This window comes from Misgurnus anguillicaudatus, chromosome 4 (assembly GCF_027580225.2).
Source record: "Misgurnus anguillicaudatus chromosome 4, ASM2758022v2, whole genome shotgun sequence".
Taxonomy (NCBI): Eukaryota; Metazoa; Chordata; class Actinopteri; order Cypriniformes; family Cobitidae; genus Misgurnus; species Misgurnus anguillicaudatus.
The window spans coordinates 21,244,682-21,262,485 of record NC_073340.2 but is presented as its reverse complement, the minus strand read 5'-3'; the positions used below and the strand labels follow the sequence as shown (position 1 = coordinate 21,262,485).

Below are 17,804 nucleotides of genomic sequence, written 5' to 3'. Positions count from 1 at the left end.
TGCCAACGGGATGATGGGATCGTAGGCCTCGCGCATACAAACTGTAAAATGTCAACTATTTTATCGACGCGTTGAGTGCTTCTCGGTTATCGAGTTAGGATCGCGATCGACTCCGGTCTGCGTTTTATCTGTCGCTGTCTGTAGCCTCGGGAAAATGTACCCGACTATTCTTGATCTCATTTCTTTCGCAAACAAAAGAAGACACCCGAAAAAACAATAAAAGAAGACGACAGAAGGATCGGTGAGTTGATCTCTCATTATGTTGTCAATACGCATCGATTAATTCATGTTATCGCGCGGGTTTCTGAGGCTTTTGGTGTCTTTTTCCAGTCGGCCCCTTTTCTAATGTTCGAGCCGGTTTAAAGCAACCAGAAAGAAATGCTTAGAGATAATTTAAGTGACGTGAAGTCAGTTGTTTAGCTTTGCTTTGGAAATAAGAACCTCATACAAAGTGTGCAGTTTGAATGATTGTATTTCCTAAAAGTAGGCAAAGTGTGGAGGTCTGCATCGCCGCATTCGGTTGAAAATTAAGCTATGCAGAAAATTTTCAATGGCTGGTTTGCTACTGTACTTATTTAGATCTTGTTGCAAAGGCCTACCGTTAGTCCTTACATTTTTATGCATATCTATAGGTATATGCAATACAGGGATTTATTCCTGGGCCCAATTGTAAGGATATGGCATATACAAGAAATGTGTTCTTGTACAGTTTTATTAGCTTGATACCTGTGACAATCAATAGACATCACATAAAATGTTATAGTTTACTGTAAGGGATGCATATCTTAAAATGTTTTAATATTTAAGCACATGCAAAGTAAAATTTTTAACATGATTGCATATCAATACACTAGAATAGATAATGCTTGCAAACTGAGTTTAGAGGAGAGAAGATCTATGTTGTGGTGTTGCTACACGACATTGGTGCTATCAACAGATGTTCAAAGCAGCAAAAATGTGCATTGATTCACATCTTACCCTGGTAAGAAATGTTTATCAATATCTATATCACAATCTATATGTGCAGTAAAGGCAGTGGTGATTTATTGTTCCATCAGGTATCCAGTGGTGGTACTATATATACCCTACAGAGGTTTATCTTTCAAAAGATTTGTAGTATTATATGCTTTAGGAGGATGCCTGCATTTCGTTTTCATTGTCTATTTCTAATCGGGTTTCTTTTGCACCGTGCTACAGATCATGTTACTTTGGCTTTTGAAATAATATCTTTCTGTTTAAGGTATCACTGACACATTCTCATGACATGCAAGACAGTTTGGCAAGGGTGAAAGACTTGCTGGCATATTTCTATGTGCAGAGATTAAGGCCTACCCAGATATTTTAGTTGGCTTGAGCAGGGCTTAAACATTGCAACCGACTTTTCCTAGAAAGCTGCTTTGACTACACTAGGTACATCTGTCAGTTGCCCACGTATAACCTCCATCAGATCATGTAACGTTTTGTCAAAGTTGCAGCTATAATGAACCCACTTATTTAAATACTGTTAGTCCAAGCCAGGGCTCCAGACTAACTTTTTTCACTAGGAGCACAGTGGCCCCCAACTGAAAATTTTAGGGGCGCAACCAGAAAATGTAGGGGCACACACTGTAATCAAAATGCTAGCCAAATATTCACATTTCTACTAATTTCCACTGTATTACTAATGAATACTTTAATCATAGATGCATAAAGTACAGTGTGCTGTTTTCAAATTCAGTTTCGCATCACAAAATACAGGTCAAATTTACTGGTCGCACATGTGCGACTGGATGTAAAATTCAGTGGCACATTCTTATATTTTGGTGGCAGTCTGGAGCCCTGCAAGCTAAAGACCATTTTACATTTCATAAAATAAAGCTGTGTTAATTATATTCTTAATTTCTTTATTTTTGTTTCCTTTTTTGTTTTTCATTAAAAAAACAAAGTGTGTCTGCTGGCGCACCCCTATCCAAAAAAGCAACCAGTTTTATTAATAATGTTGCCCTGAGTGAGAAGTGTTACTAACATTTTTTTAATTAAGGTGAGAAATTAAAAGTTTTGTGTTTAATGTATTTTTGTTGATGTTTAAATGGATTTTAAAACTTATGGTATTGGAAAAAGTATCGTTAGGAACCGGCATCGAAACCGAATTATCGAAATTGGCACTAGATCGAAAGCTTTTTAACAATACCCAGCCCTAGTAAATGCTGCTCCATCTAAAAACAACTGATGGTGATTTATTACTAACCAAGGAAGGAACCGGCTTTACTGACGTGATGCGCGTGACAATCGCGTGCGATTTATCGTGCGGCCCTAGTAACCTGTAGGGATGCTCCGATCAATGCCGATTAGGGTTGGACCTAACTCTGTAGTGCTCCGGCCCTCCAGGGTAAGATTTGGGGAACCCTGCGGTACACCATCGAAGCACGTTTTCAGCATGGCTGGAAACATTATAACCCCAAAAAGGTTCCTCACTTGCTGTTTCACGGATTAAAGTGCTACAATAAACAAGCACCTAAGCGCAGATTCCATGAATGCTCCGGGACTCAGCTCACCCACCGAAATGGCCAAGCACACGTGCTTATTTGCTTTACATTTCGTCTCTAAAACCACGTGGAAAATGTGACCACTTTCCTCCTTTTCAAAGCGCGTGGGCGCTCCAGGGCGTCTTTCGTTGCTAAGTAACCTAAGCATTGCTTGACGTTGTGACGAGCACAACCCTGTGGGATGCGCAGATTTCGCTATAGTGGAGGTTAAGTTTTGAAAAGAACAGACAGCTCTGGACTGCTTCCTCTTGTGGCACTTGGGTGCTAGAGATGTCTGGAGTAGAATTTGGCTGCAGTATCAGGTGAAGGGTGTGCAGAGGGGGCTGGGCTCACGCTACCAGGAAGCAGAAGCTCTGGGCAAGGCTTGTTAGCGTTCTTGGTAGCAGAAACCCAAGCTGAGCAGAGAATAGCATAGTATTTAACGGGCTAGTGTTTAGTGATCTGGTGCCAGGGTAAGCCCGCAGACGGTCTTGTTGCGTGTAGTCAATAGTAAAACAAGGGGAAGAAAAGAATAGATGGTTAATAGTTACTAGCAAGATGCAATATTATGCGTAATTGTTAAAAGAAGACACATGTGGTGTGGTGTGGTTAGTTAGCAGCAGAGTAACTGAACAATTAACAATAAGGGTGGGGGGTAACTACAGGGTTATTTAAAATAACTGGCACCTATCTAGCTGGATGAACTATAATAATCAAAGCGACATTTTAAATGTAAAATATTTTTATTTATATTAATAAAGCCGTATCTGAAGTCTAGTCATTGTTTCCACAACACCAATGTAGTAAGAAACAGAAAAGGTTTTCTGAAAAATGTCATCTTCACATAAAAACTCCCCTGTTTACAGTTGAAAATGAACAAAGTGCATGTCCAGGTGGTTTATGGTTTTGCCAAGTATGTTATCACAGTTTTAAGAGCATTTAAATTTCAATACTCATTAGTCAAGTTAATCCCAGAAATGTTTGTTGAAGATTGGAGTTTCTTTTTAGCAGTGGATGCTCTTATTGCGCAATGAAAGGTTTGTGCTATGTATAGGTGTTAAATAAACTAATTCAGTGAAATAGTAAAAATCATTTACCAATGTCCTAGAGTGTTAGTTATAGTTCAGAAGGTCTGTCTTCATGTTACTGCCAGCTGGGACTGTGTTTCTCATATATTGCTTTCCAGAATGAACTCTGCTGAGTCTTCTCTTCCGGACATCTGTCCTGAACTTTGGCGCTCACCTGAAATATGTCTTTGGTATCGTCCTGACATTTATTATATTACGGCTGCACAGTTTGGCTAAAAACATATAAAGTGAGTTGATTGCAATATGACATACCGTATTTTCCGGACTATAAGTCGCTCCGTAGTATAAGTCGCATCAATCAAAAATGCGTCAACAAGATGAAAAAACATATTTAAGTCGCAGTGGACTATACGTTGCATTTATTTAGAAATCAAAAACTCTTGAAATTTGGCACAGACGTCAAAGTCGTCTGTCATTGCGACCGGGCAAAGGCTGGAACACGGGCGTGGCAAGGGAGCTCTGTAGCGCCCCCTGTAATGCAAAATAAAACATTGGTGCACAGATCGGGCAAACATGTACGCACATGTACGAAAGTTGGTACGCATATTGATCTCCTCGACCCGAACAACCTTTGCACTCAAACCTATTAGCTCTGCCCAACAGGAAGTCGGCCATTTTGGATTGTTTAAAAAATGCATGTGATGAACTTTTAAATACTCCTCCTAGGGGATTTATGCGATTGACACCAAACGTGGTGAACATGATGCCGAGACATTGGAGATGCTAAATTGAGAAGGGATTTTTGATATCTCGAACGGTTCTGCCATGGCGAGGTGACAAATTTATGTTGAAATCAGAGAAACAGGAAGTGTCTAATATCTAAGGCAAATAATGTCTTATTGGGATGAAACGCAGTGTGTATGTTCGGCCAAAGATTCCGATCGCATCGATGTACCTATTGTGACTCCCAGGTATAGCACCACCACCAGGCGCCAGGAAGTCTGTCAGTCATGAACTTTCAAATACTTCTCCTAGGGAATTCAGAGTCAAAGCATACGGCGTGGTTATTTGCAAGCGCGGTCTGTGTTATGGTAAAGTACGTTAGCGTCACAAGATTTACAGGCTTTGAACGAACGTAATGGCAGAGCAACAAGAAGAAAGTGCAGAAATAATAATTTACTTATCCCCTTAACATCCCAGATGTATATGACTTCCTTTCTTTAGTTAACAACAAGCGAATGTTACATTATAATGCCACCAGGCAGCACAGGCATCCATTGTTAAAATGTTGTCTCATGACATGTTCAACTCAAGAGATTGAGTAATATAAATCTGGTTCGGTGTGAGTAAGTAATGGGAGAATTTTCATGTCATTTAAAGATTGACCAAAATCACCCATTGGTTTTCAAACTACAGTTGATGTTTGTGAATGAGGTTAGCGTTATGTGAGACTGCTGTAATCACTGCACTGCAAGGTTAATGTATATTCATAATGATTTGCCTTCCAACCTGGCTTGTCAGAGCTTATCCGATGTCAATTTACCACTTTTCTAGTCATTTCAGTAGAGCTAACATGATCACGCAACACATTTTGCGCAATCATCTCATTTCAAAATGCATCCAACTTTAGATTGAGAATCCAGGGGAAAAACAAGTGACCCTTGAGTTCACATTCAACACAAACACAGAATCTGTCATTATGAACTTGGTGAACTCTTTTCATATGCACTTCTGACGACACATTTTACAAATGTTGTTCTCTAGTGGAAGTTCAGTTTGAAGTGGAGCAAGGTTCCTGAGTTTGGGGGAAGGTCAGGCTCGTTGGCCTTTATGCACATTGTAGCAATAGCTGCCCAGCCAGATCTAAGCTTTGATTTATGGCCCTCATTTTGTTGCTACAGAAGAAATGGGCAAGATGGTATAGGCCGATAGCTTCCTGAGGCAATGTTTAAAAGAAGATGAATTTAGAGTCACATGTTAAAATGCTGTCCCAGAAGTTGTCTGCAAAATTATCCTGGTTATAGAAATAAAGATCATGAGCCAATCTCTGACACAAAATATATCAGCCAAAATGTCACCATGTTCAGAGTTAGAAAAACATGAATGGGGTGAGGGTTTAGAGGTGTTACAACTGGCCTTTTTCTTTTAAAGTCTGTCACACATCCAGTTGTAAGAAGGAAACGCAAAGAGTAGCATCAGAGTTAAAGTTGACGTCCAGTGCCTTTTGATGTAAAGTTTGTGAAACTAACCATGTGATCAGGGTTAAAACAACTTAAGTTTAAGTCTAAAGCTTTTATCTTTGTCCAGTCTGTGATTGATTTCAGTTTTCCAAGGCATTAGCTGATCCATCTCTAATTTAGATAGTTTACACAAAACCCAGCAGGCTCCAAAACCAGTAATTCTTTTCCTCACATACCATCTCGAAGAACGTAAATAATGCACTGAAGCTCATCCCAGCACATGACCTACATTTTGTTCTTCCTTTTCTCAGGAGACTTGATGAACTATCATTAAGTATTCATGGAAACGTTTCTTTCTTTCAGACTTCTGGCATATTTCATTTTAAATAATTTAAAGCTTAATTGTGATTTTTTTTTTTGCTAAGGCATAGTTTGACACATTATTTTTTTTCTGACTAATAAATTAAATAGACTAACTGATTTTGTAATCACATTTATAGCGCTTTTCCACATGAGCCTGGTTCGGCATGGCACAATTACAAACCGCTCTCAGTCCGGAATTCTCAACACGGATGTCTAATGGTACATTCACACGGGGCGTAAAGGTTGACGCTTCCCATTCACTTTTAATGGGTGACGTCATGCGTTGCCGAACTTAATTGTGGATCAGTCAGCGCTGTGTCAGTGCCGTTACTCACGGCAGAAGTTAAACATTTCTCAACTTTTCAATCGACAATGTGTGTGTCAGCCAATCAGATCGCCTTATGCAAATAACTTAGCCAGAGCCAGCCAGTTATGTTTATGGAAGAAGACCAGAGCATGTGTTGCGGCCACTGTGATTGGCTGTTGTCCACGCTTCAGACAAGTCTTCTGTCAAGCGTTAATGATTTCGCCCCGTGTGAATGTACTGTAACTTAAATCATGCTGACAGAATGTGTGTAGTGATGTCGCCGCTCAGGATTGGTCACCCGTGTGATGCCTGGCTACAAGTTTGGTAAAGCACGTTATTTGAGTGAAGTAAACCGAAATCGTGTCAAAAGAATGAAATGATCATCCACTATAACATGCTTGTTATTTACATCACATTTCATGTCTTATGTTACCAAGGTAATGACTGACTCATTTGTATTACATTCCAAAGGATTCCATTAGCATCCCCACAGAAAATAAAACCATAACCGTACCAGCTTGGTCGGATTGGCATGAAATAGAAGTTACACAATGAGAACGGTTTGGCGTGGCGATGGAAAATCAGTTTTGTTTTTTTGTAGAAAGTTCACATTTGAGCTTTACTGCTTGTTTGATTATGTTGGTTTGTGGAAAGTTTATCCCCTGTTAAGATGGGTGAGCCAGAGAACATGTGCTTAATAAAGCAGCTAGTTTGTCTGGGCACAAGCAGTTCCTGAGCTCATGCTTCACCTGGAGGGGATCACTCTGTATTTTGCTGATTCACGTTTGGACTGATCTGACAGTGTACTGCCAACGAGCATGGAGATGTGTTCTTAATAGCTGAACATTAATGAATTGGGCCACAAATCCATGCTTGGGTCCTTAATGTCGCCATGAAATGGAAGTAGCAATTGTCTTATTTAGAAGTAGACTGATTAATCGGTTTCTATAGTTCATTGGTGGAACAATCGGCTGTCGGCAAAAATCAATGCCGATAGTTGTTATGAGTTGTGTCCTTTGTGTTATATCATTAGTAACACATTTTTAACATTAACATTATTAACATCATTTTTCAAATTATACGTTTATTTCATTTAGCACATTTTCATGGTTCAGTACTGTTGTTTTATTACTTTTGTAATACATTTCGTAACTGTTTTAATTTTAGTGTTATGGTTGTTTTTATCCAGTATCGGTTGATTAATCGGTAATTGGCAAGTACGGACCAACCTTGTTATCGGTATTGGCAAAATCCACTATCAGTCAACCTCTTGTCTTATTTTCCCCATGGTGACGTATATCCGAGTGAAACGGCTTCTGAAATGAAAAAAGGTAGGGCTAGACTTGAATTCGTCCATCGAGAACTGATTGGATCGTTTGAAGTTGGGTCATGTTGCTATTTGCTACTCGCTGCAATCTTTTCCTGTACCCCACCCACTTGCCATACCATATGACCAGAAGTAAAGAAAGATAATTTCGAGAAGGGGAGGAGATTTGCATTTTTGATTTAAAGGACAAGTTCGGTATTTTACACTTAAAGCCCTGTTTTCAGATTGTTTATGATAAAAAATAATAAACACTCCAGCCCAGGTGGTGGCGATAATCCACCTTTGCCAATTGCAAGAATACAAACACAATTCCCGGCGGGGAGTAATACCATACCTCACAGCACATCTAATCCATGTCAATAGAGATGGACAAAAACTATGATAAAACCTGTTGGAAAGCATCTTTTGCAGCGATTTTTGTGTGATCATATCAGTGAACACCACTGACCACTCGGTGAGTTTCACGTCTTTGTAAATGGAAATTTAATGGATTTTAGGAAGGATTGTTCCAGTGCACCTATACACCCATTGTAGAGGTGAAAGGTGATAGAACAAACACCCGAAAATTCTCGGGCCAGCATCATATGTCCAAATTTCAGTCAAAACCGTTCCATTTCATCATAAATAATCTGAAAACTGAACTTTTTTCATAACCTTTAAGATTATGAGGGCACATTCATTTTTTTAAATGAAGCTTACAGATGATTTATTAAAAAAAAAAACTATTCCAAACCAATTTACAGTTTTTTATTTCAATTTCATTGCGACTTTAAAGTTCAAACCTCTAATATTGAAGGTTCTTTAAGTTGTAAAACAAATCAAAAGGTGCACAAAGAGTTTGAATTTGCTAATAGCAAAACCTCTCTGTTCGTTTGGTGTCCCGCTTTGGGGGGTCAGAATAAGACGGGCCCAGACCGGCATTGTAACTCAGCCCACGGCAGCAGGTTGACTGGGAGCAGTTCCATGAGTTAATTTTTAGCACTGGCCTTGGGTGTTCAAGAGTCTGCCTGGCAACAATTTAATCACTTAGACCCTGTTTAAACCCGATATTAAAATTAGTCTCGGGCAATGTTTATCCAGTTTATCCAGAAGTATGCATCTGGTGTATCTGCTGTGTTGAAGCAAATGTTTCATCCTACTAGAGGTATTTACTCCCTTACATGAAATATCCCGGCCACATGTATTGCATTTGGCAATACTACAGTCTTTTTTCACAAAGTTTAACCAAACTTTTGAACGTTTGCTGCAGTGAGTCATAATGCAGAATGTAATGAATTGCTCGTGCATATTGAAGGAAGTTTCGTCACAGGTCCTGGCAGATAGATACAACTGTAAAAGGCTCATTGCTGTTCGTCGTGCGAGAATAATGACTGAAAAATCAGGAATTGATAAACAGAATCAAAATGTGCATGTCATATCGATTCCCCCTTTTTTCAATACCCAACCCTACTTAAAGCCTAAGGTATACTAGGGCTGTCCGTGTATGCACGCCATCCGCATGATGTCATTTCCATCACCGGGAGGGTTTGTGGTCGTCCCCGCGCACTGTCCGCGTTCTGCCCAAAATTTGAGGCCGCACAGAAAGTCCACATGTGCCGGCGCATGCATGTGAAGATATTGAAACAAGACATTCTCCTATAAACAACACATAGGCAATAGACAGCGTTTGCACACATACCATCGTTTTTTCTTCTTTTATTTTAACTTCTTGTACCAACAGAAAGCTGTGGAGCATTTTCGTCACCATTATGTTTGATTCCTGCTCTTTGTTTACTTGTTGTTTGTTCTAAACTTTGTTTGCAATGGTGGATCCTCTACTTTTCTTCATCTATCCAAAATTTTTGATGTACTTTAACTCTAACTCTAATGTCGCGAATCATTGCTGTCCTGATGGCCTGGTAGAGTAATAATTTGAATAAGAAATCATTTGTATTGCATACGTGTCAAACACGGTCATCCGCGTGTAGCCCAAGTGAATATACTTTGAAAGCTGCATGGACGCGTGCATGCGTGAGACGGACTCAGACACAGAAAAAAGTATACACGGCCCTTTAGACTGCTCTTCCACAATTCCCTCCACACATACTCTTAATTCAGTTTTCAATTCAGTTCAAGTAACTTCTTAGGTTGAATGCAGCCCTAATCATGTTCTAATGGAGGTTTTTCCTTGTTTTCCAGGTCCAGGTGCCCCCACCTCATGGAGAAAGTTGGCAAGGTGTGGAGCAACCTGAAGAAGGGATGTCAGTCTCTGATTCACCCAGATAGGGGATCCTGTAATGAGACGCCACTACAGCTTCAGTCACAACCAGACACGGTATGCCCCAATGTGGAAAGGGCCCAGGAAGAAAGCATGTTCGAGGTAGCTAATCCCTCTACCAGTGCACTCCCTCTGGTGGCATGGAGGACCAGTGGAAGTGTGTCACGGCGGGGCCATAACTGTGTAACAGATGCACCCCAGATACTAGAGATCACAGTTGAGCAGGACACTGAAGATGCACGGCCACCATTTGGAGCTCGCAGGGACTCTTATTCACGTCACGCACCTTGGAGTGGAAAGAAGAGACACTCATGCTCCACGAAGGCTCAGAGTTCTCTTGAGAACACAGAACGGCGATCGGGACGATTGAGGCGCAGACATGGTACTGGAAGCAGCCGGGAAGATGTAGAACCAGTACGTTCACTACGTCAGCAGATCCATGATACAATGGGTCTGTGCCTCCCATTGCGCTCATCCTCTCGAAGTGTCAACCTTCCACCACCCAAAAGGAAAATTCAAATAACAGAGTTAATGCTGGAGACATGCCCCTTCGCACCAGGATCAGATCTAGCCCGAAAATGGCATCTTATTAAACAGCACACAGCACCGGTCGCAGTGATGCCAGTGGATTCTTCGTTGGATGCCTGTGGCGCTACCTGTGCATCACCGGAAGATGAGGAAGAACGTTTGCGAGAACAAAGGCGGCTTAGCATTGAGGAGGGTGTGGAACCACCTCTCGATGCCCAGATCCACACAGTAGATGCCATAACTGCCCCCTTAGCTTCCCTTTATAAGCTGGGACCTAAGCTGGCACCTGGAATAGGTGAGGCCTTAAATGATAGTCGGGGCGCAACTGCAGTTAACTGTGACTCTGAGGACGATGACACCACAACTCTTTGCTTGCAAGCTCGTAGGCCAAAGCAGCGCCATTCTTCGGCAGAGGGCCATCTGGGAAAGCAGCCGGGCCCTTGGAAAGTACACACCCAGATTGATTTCATCCACTGTCTGGTTCCTGATCAGCAGCAGATTACAGCACTACCCTGCTACTGGGGTGTGATGGACCGCTATGAAGCCGAAGCGCTGCTGGACGGTCGGGCTGAGGGTACCTTTCTGCTTCGTGACTCTGCTCAAGAAGACTACCTGTTTTCCGTTAGCTTCCGCCGCTATGGCCGCTCGCTGCACGCACGTATCGAACAGTGGAACCACAACTTCAGCTTTGATGCGCACGACCCCTGCGTGTTTCACGCAGCCACCGTCACGGCACTGTTGGAGCACTACAAAGACCCTAGCTCTTGCATGTTTTTTGAACCATTGCTCACAGAACCTCTGCACCGGACCTTCCCTTTCGACCTGCAAAGCCTGGCTCGAGCTGCCATTTGCAATGGGATCACGTACGATGGCATTGCGGCTCTGCCGCTGCCGCCTGCTCTGCAGGACTACCTCAGGGAGTATCACTACAAGCAGAGGGTGCGTGTACGCTGGCTTGAGAGAGAGACGGTCAAGGGCAAGTGAGGCAAAGCAGAAGTACTTCTCAACTCTCTGACAGGAGTAATCCATACAGCACTTTGCAGAGGTGGAGGAATTAAGTGTTTTGGGGGGGAAGGGCTGTGATGTTTGAGGTATTGAAGGAGGGACCTGAAATCAAACACAGTATATAAGCTTCTATCATTTCTTGATCACTAACAAACAAAATAAAACAGGTATAAGAGGCTCTACAGTGTGCACATTTACTACAAGACTTCAGGACTAGTCTAAATAAATGGAGATCTTAGCTTCAGATGTTACTATTATAGTTTTGTTCAGTGGATACCTTCATGCCCTTCCAGCCTTCATTGGGTGGCTGTGGATACTTCACAAAATAATTTCATTACCATTCACTTTTCTGTCTACCCTTAATTCTCATGTAATATTGTATTAAGTAATATTGCTGACAAAATTCAAGGGGAGTGGAAGGGTAATGTTCAAAAATAATAATTTCAACATCCTTAGCTGCTTTCATGGTGCTCTGTCAGCGGTTCACATGTCAACATTCTGTGCTCATTCCACAGTTAGAAGAGAGCAAGGAAAGACAGCATCTACCCTGCTCAAAGAGAACAAGGCAGAGGGATCCACCTAAGATGGATTGATTTTAAACCTTTATATCCAGACGGCCTACAGAACGCATCGCCGTGGAGTAAAGGGCTATGTGGCGTTCCGCTTTCCTTACACTTCCAGGAAGTGATAAGGATGGCGATGCACAATGCGCCATGTGATGTTGGAGCACTTCGTTTTGGAAAAAAAAATGTTACTCTCACTCTGCGTTCTGTTGCTGTCAGTGAGTTTTGTATTTGTTGATTCCTACTACTAATTGCACAGGGGGGTGACTTGTTCTCTATAGTCGTTTTTTGTATTGTTGCGAATGGTCTGTCAGTGGCCTGGAGGTTGGGCACTGATTAAGAGCACTTTAACTTAGCCGTGCTTATGTTAGTGGGAGCAGCGATGGGCAATACAGAAACCCGCTGCACTGGGACCATTTTTGTTAGGTATAATCACCCTCCTATAGAAGAACACTTTGTCTAACCCACATTGGTCTATAGAGGGCAAAGTTTGTTTTGATGTGAACAATCAGTGTCAGAATTGCTGGTTTGTTATTAAGGCCTTCTTGATTTTGGGTTGATTTTAGTGATTTGTACTCGTAATCATTATTAATTTTACATTTATTCATTCATTCAGCAGACATTTCCCCAAAGTTGTATTCAAGGAAAGAAAGTTTAGGGTTTTCCTAGAAAATCTGTATAATTACATTATACGCCTCTATGGCCAAGACTAGCTTCTTAAGCCCGATTTATAGTCGTGCGTAAGTTCTACGCCGTAGCTATCCGTAGCCTGACGTGCACCTTGCAAAAATTTGAACAGCGCGTCAGTTCTACGTGGACCGCAAGCGCTGTGATTGGTCCACCAGAACCCCTCCCGTCAGGTAAAAAAACAGCGTCATAGGTATTTCCGTTTGCGATGGTGAAAACAAAGATGAGCCAAGTCGAGGAGTGATTTAACTCAAACTGCAACAAAAGTCACTGTTTATTTACATCCATCATTGCTGGTCTTCTCAAATCATACACAACAAGTTGCTGTTTCTTCTTCATTTGTTGGTTAACTTGCCAAGCTTCTTTTTCTCTGACGGTCGCGCTGCTACTGTGGTTACATGCGTGGATACTGCCTACCAGCGGTTTGCGGGTGTGTTTGCACGTCGACGCGGAGGACGACACAAAAGTATAAATGAAAACCGACGCGGAACCTACGCACAACTATAACGAGCCCTTTAGGAAGACCGAATCAGTCAGAACCTGCAAACACTTAAGTTGTAAAGTAAAATAAGAGTTTCAAATGCCATAAAGGTGTTCTTGATAAATCTAGGAAAAAGGAAATATTGTTTACTCCTTGTTGTTTTAGTCCCAACATCCATACACATACAGTACATCTAGTCACTTAAGCAGTGTGCCTTCATACATCTCAAGCTTTTAGTTTATTATGTGGTGCGTGTAGTGGACACATCACTAACAGTGGTCTGATTTAAAAACGCATCATGACATCAATGTGCCTGCACCAAATTCAAATGGCACCATGGAGAGAAATATAAGAAGGCCTGGTGCTGGTGCTGATGTGCGATGCATTGATAGATTTGTCTTGTTTTGATTAGATCAGGTAGACCTGCCAAATGTTCACATTAGGCTCAGCTTAGCTTAGGCTTGCAACACCTAAACAGTTTGCTATAACCAGCTTTGTGTGCTCTTTGTGTTGAGTTACCCCATCCTACCCGTATCACACAATTAGGAAAAGTTTTGGTTTATCTGTAGTTCACAGTCCACCTTAATGCATTAAAAGTCGTCTTCCTTCACATTATTCTTCAATCGATTCATCTATTTTTCCATGTGCAAGAGGGTCAGAATTCAGAGACATGAGGAGCGTACCCGCCATCCTGCAGTGCATTGTGTGGGTAAATTAGTGCAATTTAGAGGCTCGGCTGGGAAGGTGACAGTGAAGCGGGATGATTTTGCATCTGAACGGAGGTCAGGTGTCCTGCTTATATACTGCTCACCTCTAAAGGTGTGTCATGCTTGGCTTAGCTCTGGACACTCCTCAATGCACTAATCCATTAAACTTGATGTGTACTTACCTATACTTTTGTACCTGTTATTTTCAGGGGTGGAACTTGCGTTCGGTCAGATAGTAGAGATGGGCATCTTGGTGTCTCATGTCTTTTAGTTTTACTAAAGAAGTAATGGATTAAAATATATCTGTCTATGTCTCACTATATATATACACATCTATATATATTGATACAGATTAAAAATGAAATATTTTCATACAAGTAATTGCTTGAAAGAAATGCAATAATGTTCTTGGGCTTAGTTTTTGTGGTGACCCATGTGAAAAACAGATGTGAAGGTCTCCTTTAAAAGTGTTATCAGGGTCGTGTCATTCTGTCCACGTTATGATATAATGGTTCTAGTGCAATGTGTCAAGGTGTATGAGAGAAACTATGGATTTGTGACCAAAGGCTCTGGTGTTTACCATCATAGACGGAGAGAATGGAAAAAAGTGTCAGTGTGATTGCATTCAGTCCCCATCCTCTCAAAATGATTATTTCAAGCATTTGAAAGTAAAAATGGGGTCTAGTTTTATACCCAAAAGGTGCTAATTGGCTGACTGTATGGGTTTTTCATTAACTTTCGAAAGTGCCTTTACCCCAAAATAACTTCACCGTCTCCTCCAACATCCCGATTTTAGTAGACCCCCATCTAGTTAATCAACATCTTACAAATTGCGGTAAATGTAATAGAAAATGCAACAAAATGTATGTAATGAGTATTTATACAAGTGTATAGTTCTGTAGTTCTATATCAAAATATATTAGCTTACACAAAGCTTTTAATCCTGAATATTTTAGTTAGTAAGACCCTAAGTTTATGCTTTTTACACACAAGTTAAATGTGTCCAATTTAAAGATCAGCGGGTACATGATTGACTCAAATGATTGCACAGAAAAAGACAATGTGCATGGAGGGCTACAAAGCAAGATGAACGTTCACGATTGTGGGATGTATGTGATACTAAGGCTTTAGATTGGCAGTATGTGGCCTGACAGGTGATATACACCTGTCAATAGTCTTGTTAGAGTAGATGAATTTCATGCACTGTAATAAAGTCATTTAAACGTACAATTATTTATCTTGACTAGATATGAGTTCAGGGTGTCCTGCAGCACTTTTCAGTTCGGGTGGCCCACCTTAGCTGGGAAACCCTACCACCTTAACTAGGTCGTCAAGTTCATTTTGGAGAATAGCGTGGACGCGCTTCACACTGCGAGCGGGCACGCCCGCCACAGTTGATACAAAATTTAATTCATTAATAATCTAGTATGTGTTCATTTTCTGTCATAGTTTCTTTAAAATTTTGTTTTTTGAGTGTTTTAAATAAAAATATTTTCATCATGACGCGTACGCCCCGCCCCTTTGATTGCCATGCCCCTGGCCTCGCCCACCCCTACAACCTTAACTAACACATTTTCTGCGGGGAACCGTGGAGTTGTTATAACTTATAAAATATAATTTAAAAAAGTAAACTTAATCTTATAAGTTGTAGCAACTAATCTCTTGTCAAGATAAATAATTGTAAGTTGTCATGACTTGTAAATCTGAGTTGATTCATCAAAAAATGAGGCAGCAAAGATTTTTTTACAGTGTGTCATTTCATTCAAGGGATTTTTTTTAGGATGTAACAATGCTATGATAGAAAAGAAGCCATGTTGCAAGCCATTTTTGTGCAGAGCTGTGTGCATTACCAACAGAAAAAAATGTTTTTTCATTTGTGATTTGATGTTTCTGCATATTGCAACCCATAGGAAGGGGCTTTTAGCTTTGTTCAATTTTAAAGATTGACAAAAAACCAGGATGCATCATCGGCTAAAACTTCAAGTCACTTTAAAGCTCTATATGCACATCTGTTTTAGATCAAGGGGCTAAAGGTGGGCTTAGGACTGGGTGTCATGTCGACACTGCCTGACAATGATTGGACTAAAGAAGACTCTTGCACCTGGCTCTGTATTTTGATTGGACCCTTGCGACTGGGCCCTCAAAACGCTGCAACATACAGCATGAGTTCTTTGCATTGACATGGATATCACGATCTCTCTTTAACTATCTTATGTATTATTTTATTTTTACTTTCATTTTTTACACTGCCCAAGATGTGTACTGTATACCGTGTAATTATTCACACCTCTCTTGCCCTCTTGTTATGTTATTCTTTCTTCATTTTCTCTTCTGTACAGTTAATGGTCCCAGGCTGTTACTAAGTTGTTCCGTTGTATTATTTTGTTTGACTGTGGGTTGCAGTTTGCTGTTTTTGGGGGGCAGAAGGTCGCTCTGCATGCCCCTCTTTCACCAGTAGCTGTCACTCTTGGTGCTCTTGGCTTATGCTTCATTGTCTTAATATTCAAAAATAAAAGTGTTGTATGTGTAAACTGCTCGTCTCTGTTCAGATTCAGATTTTTTTTTAAGTTTTTGTATACTAACCATGACAATAGACTGTAATAAATGTTCAAAAATTGATCCCAAGCTGTCTTTGGGGCAGTACCCCATATTTATTTAAACAAAAATTAAACAAAACATATTTTTAAATTAAACAAAATATATTTATTTATGCAATGTAGTCCTACGGCCCCCAGTTTGAGAACCACTGCTTTAGGGTACACACTACTAACAGTGCCCACATTATGGATGATGATAGGCCTTAATAAATATGTTTTAGATTACAGGTTTTAGTCTGATTTTGTTAAAATACAATTTTTTTCAGGACATTTGAGGTCAGTAGGTAGATGTGTAGGGAACAGGATATTAGTTCATCAATACGAGTTCAGTATGGTTGATCTAAACGTGGAGTTTGCCATGAAGACACTGTTCTGTGCTATAAATATACTCAGACATCTGTGCCTTGTAAATAACTCTTAACAGTTACGAGTTTGCAGGAAAGTCGTCATGTGTATAATGACTAATGGAATATGTAATAGAATAATGGTGTTCCAGTGATGTCTGGTTCTTGAGTTGATATAATAACCTGCTTTGCATTTATTTCGGTGAGTCATTCAGGTCAAACGAGGTAAGAAATTAAATGTTTTTTACATTTCCTCTGTGTCCAAAAAGTAATTCAATTACTAAAGGATTGCCAAACTACCTTGCTCTCGCAGGAAACTGAGGAGGGGAAGGGTCAGGTTACATTCTCCCCTCTACAAACTAAGTCTGGATAGGTTTGCCAGATTTGTATGCTTCAGTCTGCCACACATCACTAGACATACACCAATCTTTCAAACATAAAGTCCACTGTCTGTGTGATTTGTGGAGTTTAATATCTCTGGGCAGCAACAGAATTTGGCTAGATCAGGGGTCTCCAACCAGGGGCTACCACAATGGATAAAACTTACTTAAAGCTTTTTTGTTTTACTTGTTGATTTTATTTTATATTGATTGTATATTTTATCATTGTTTAAAATGTTAACGTGCATACACGAAACCAAGCTTATTTAAAAAATATGTAGGAAATATATATTAAAATTGAGGCTATTAATATAATATGCTTTGGCAGGCAACTCGCAGACTCCGTCGGGCTAGATTGTCCCTGGTGCCTTTCAGTTTAAACACTGTAGCTGTGGCTTCCTAGAAGTCAGAGCTTTATTATTGATTAAGAGTTCTTAGAAATTACTTTGACCAACACACAGAGATGTAACGCACACACAGAGAGAGGGAGACAGAGAGATTTAAGAAAGTTTTGGAGGAAATTCTGACGATTATATAGACAATAAA

The 17,804-nt window shown here is 40.5% G+C and overlaps 1 protein-coding gene across 1 annotated transcript; it reads left to right on the top strand.

The window, feature by feature from the left end:
- Window positions 1-106: 106 nt before the first annotated feature.
- socs5a (suppressor of cytokine signaling 5a) lies at window positions 107-16,468 on the top strand. Its single transcript, XM_055175864.2, has 2 exons — window positions 107-241; window positions 9,888-16,468. The coding sequence occupies exon 2, from the start codon at window positions 9,907-9,909 to the stop codon at window positions 11,476-11,478; it is 1,572 nt and encodes a 523-aa protein (XP_055031839.2). The 5' UTR covers window positions 107-241; window positions 9,888-9,906; the 3' UTR covers window positions 11,479-16,468.
- The last annotated feature ends 1,336 nt before the right edge of the window (window positions 16,469-17,804 follow it).

Coding starts and splice junctions, on each gene's coding strand:
- socs5a (XM_055175864.2), top strand. CDS start 9,907: ATGGAGAAAGTTGGCAAGGTGTGGAGCAACCTGAAGAAGGGATGTCAG.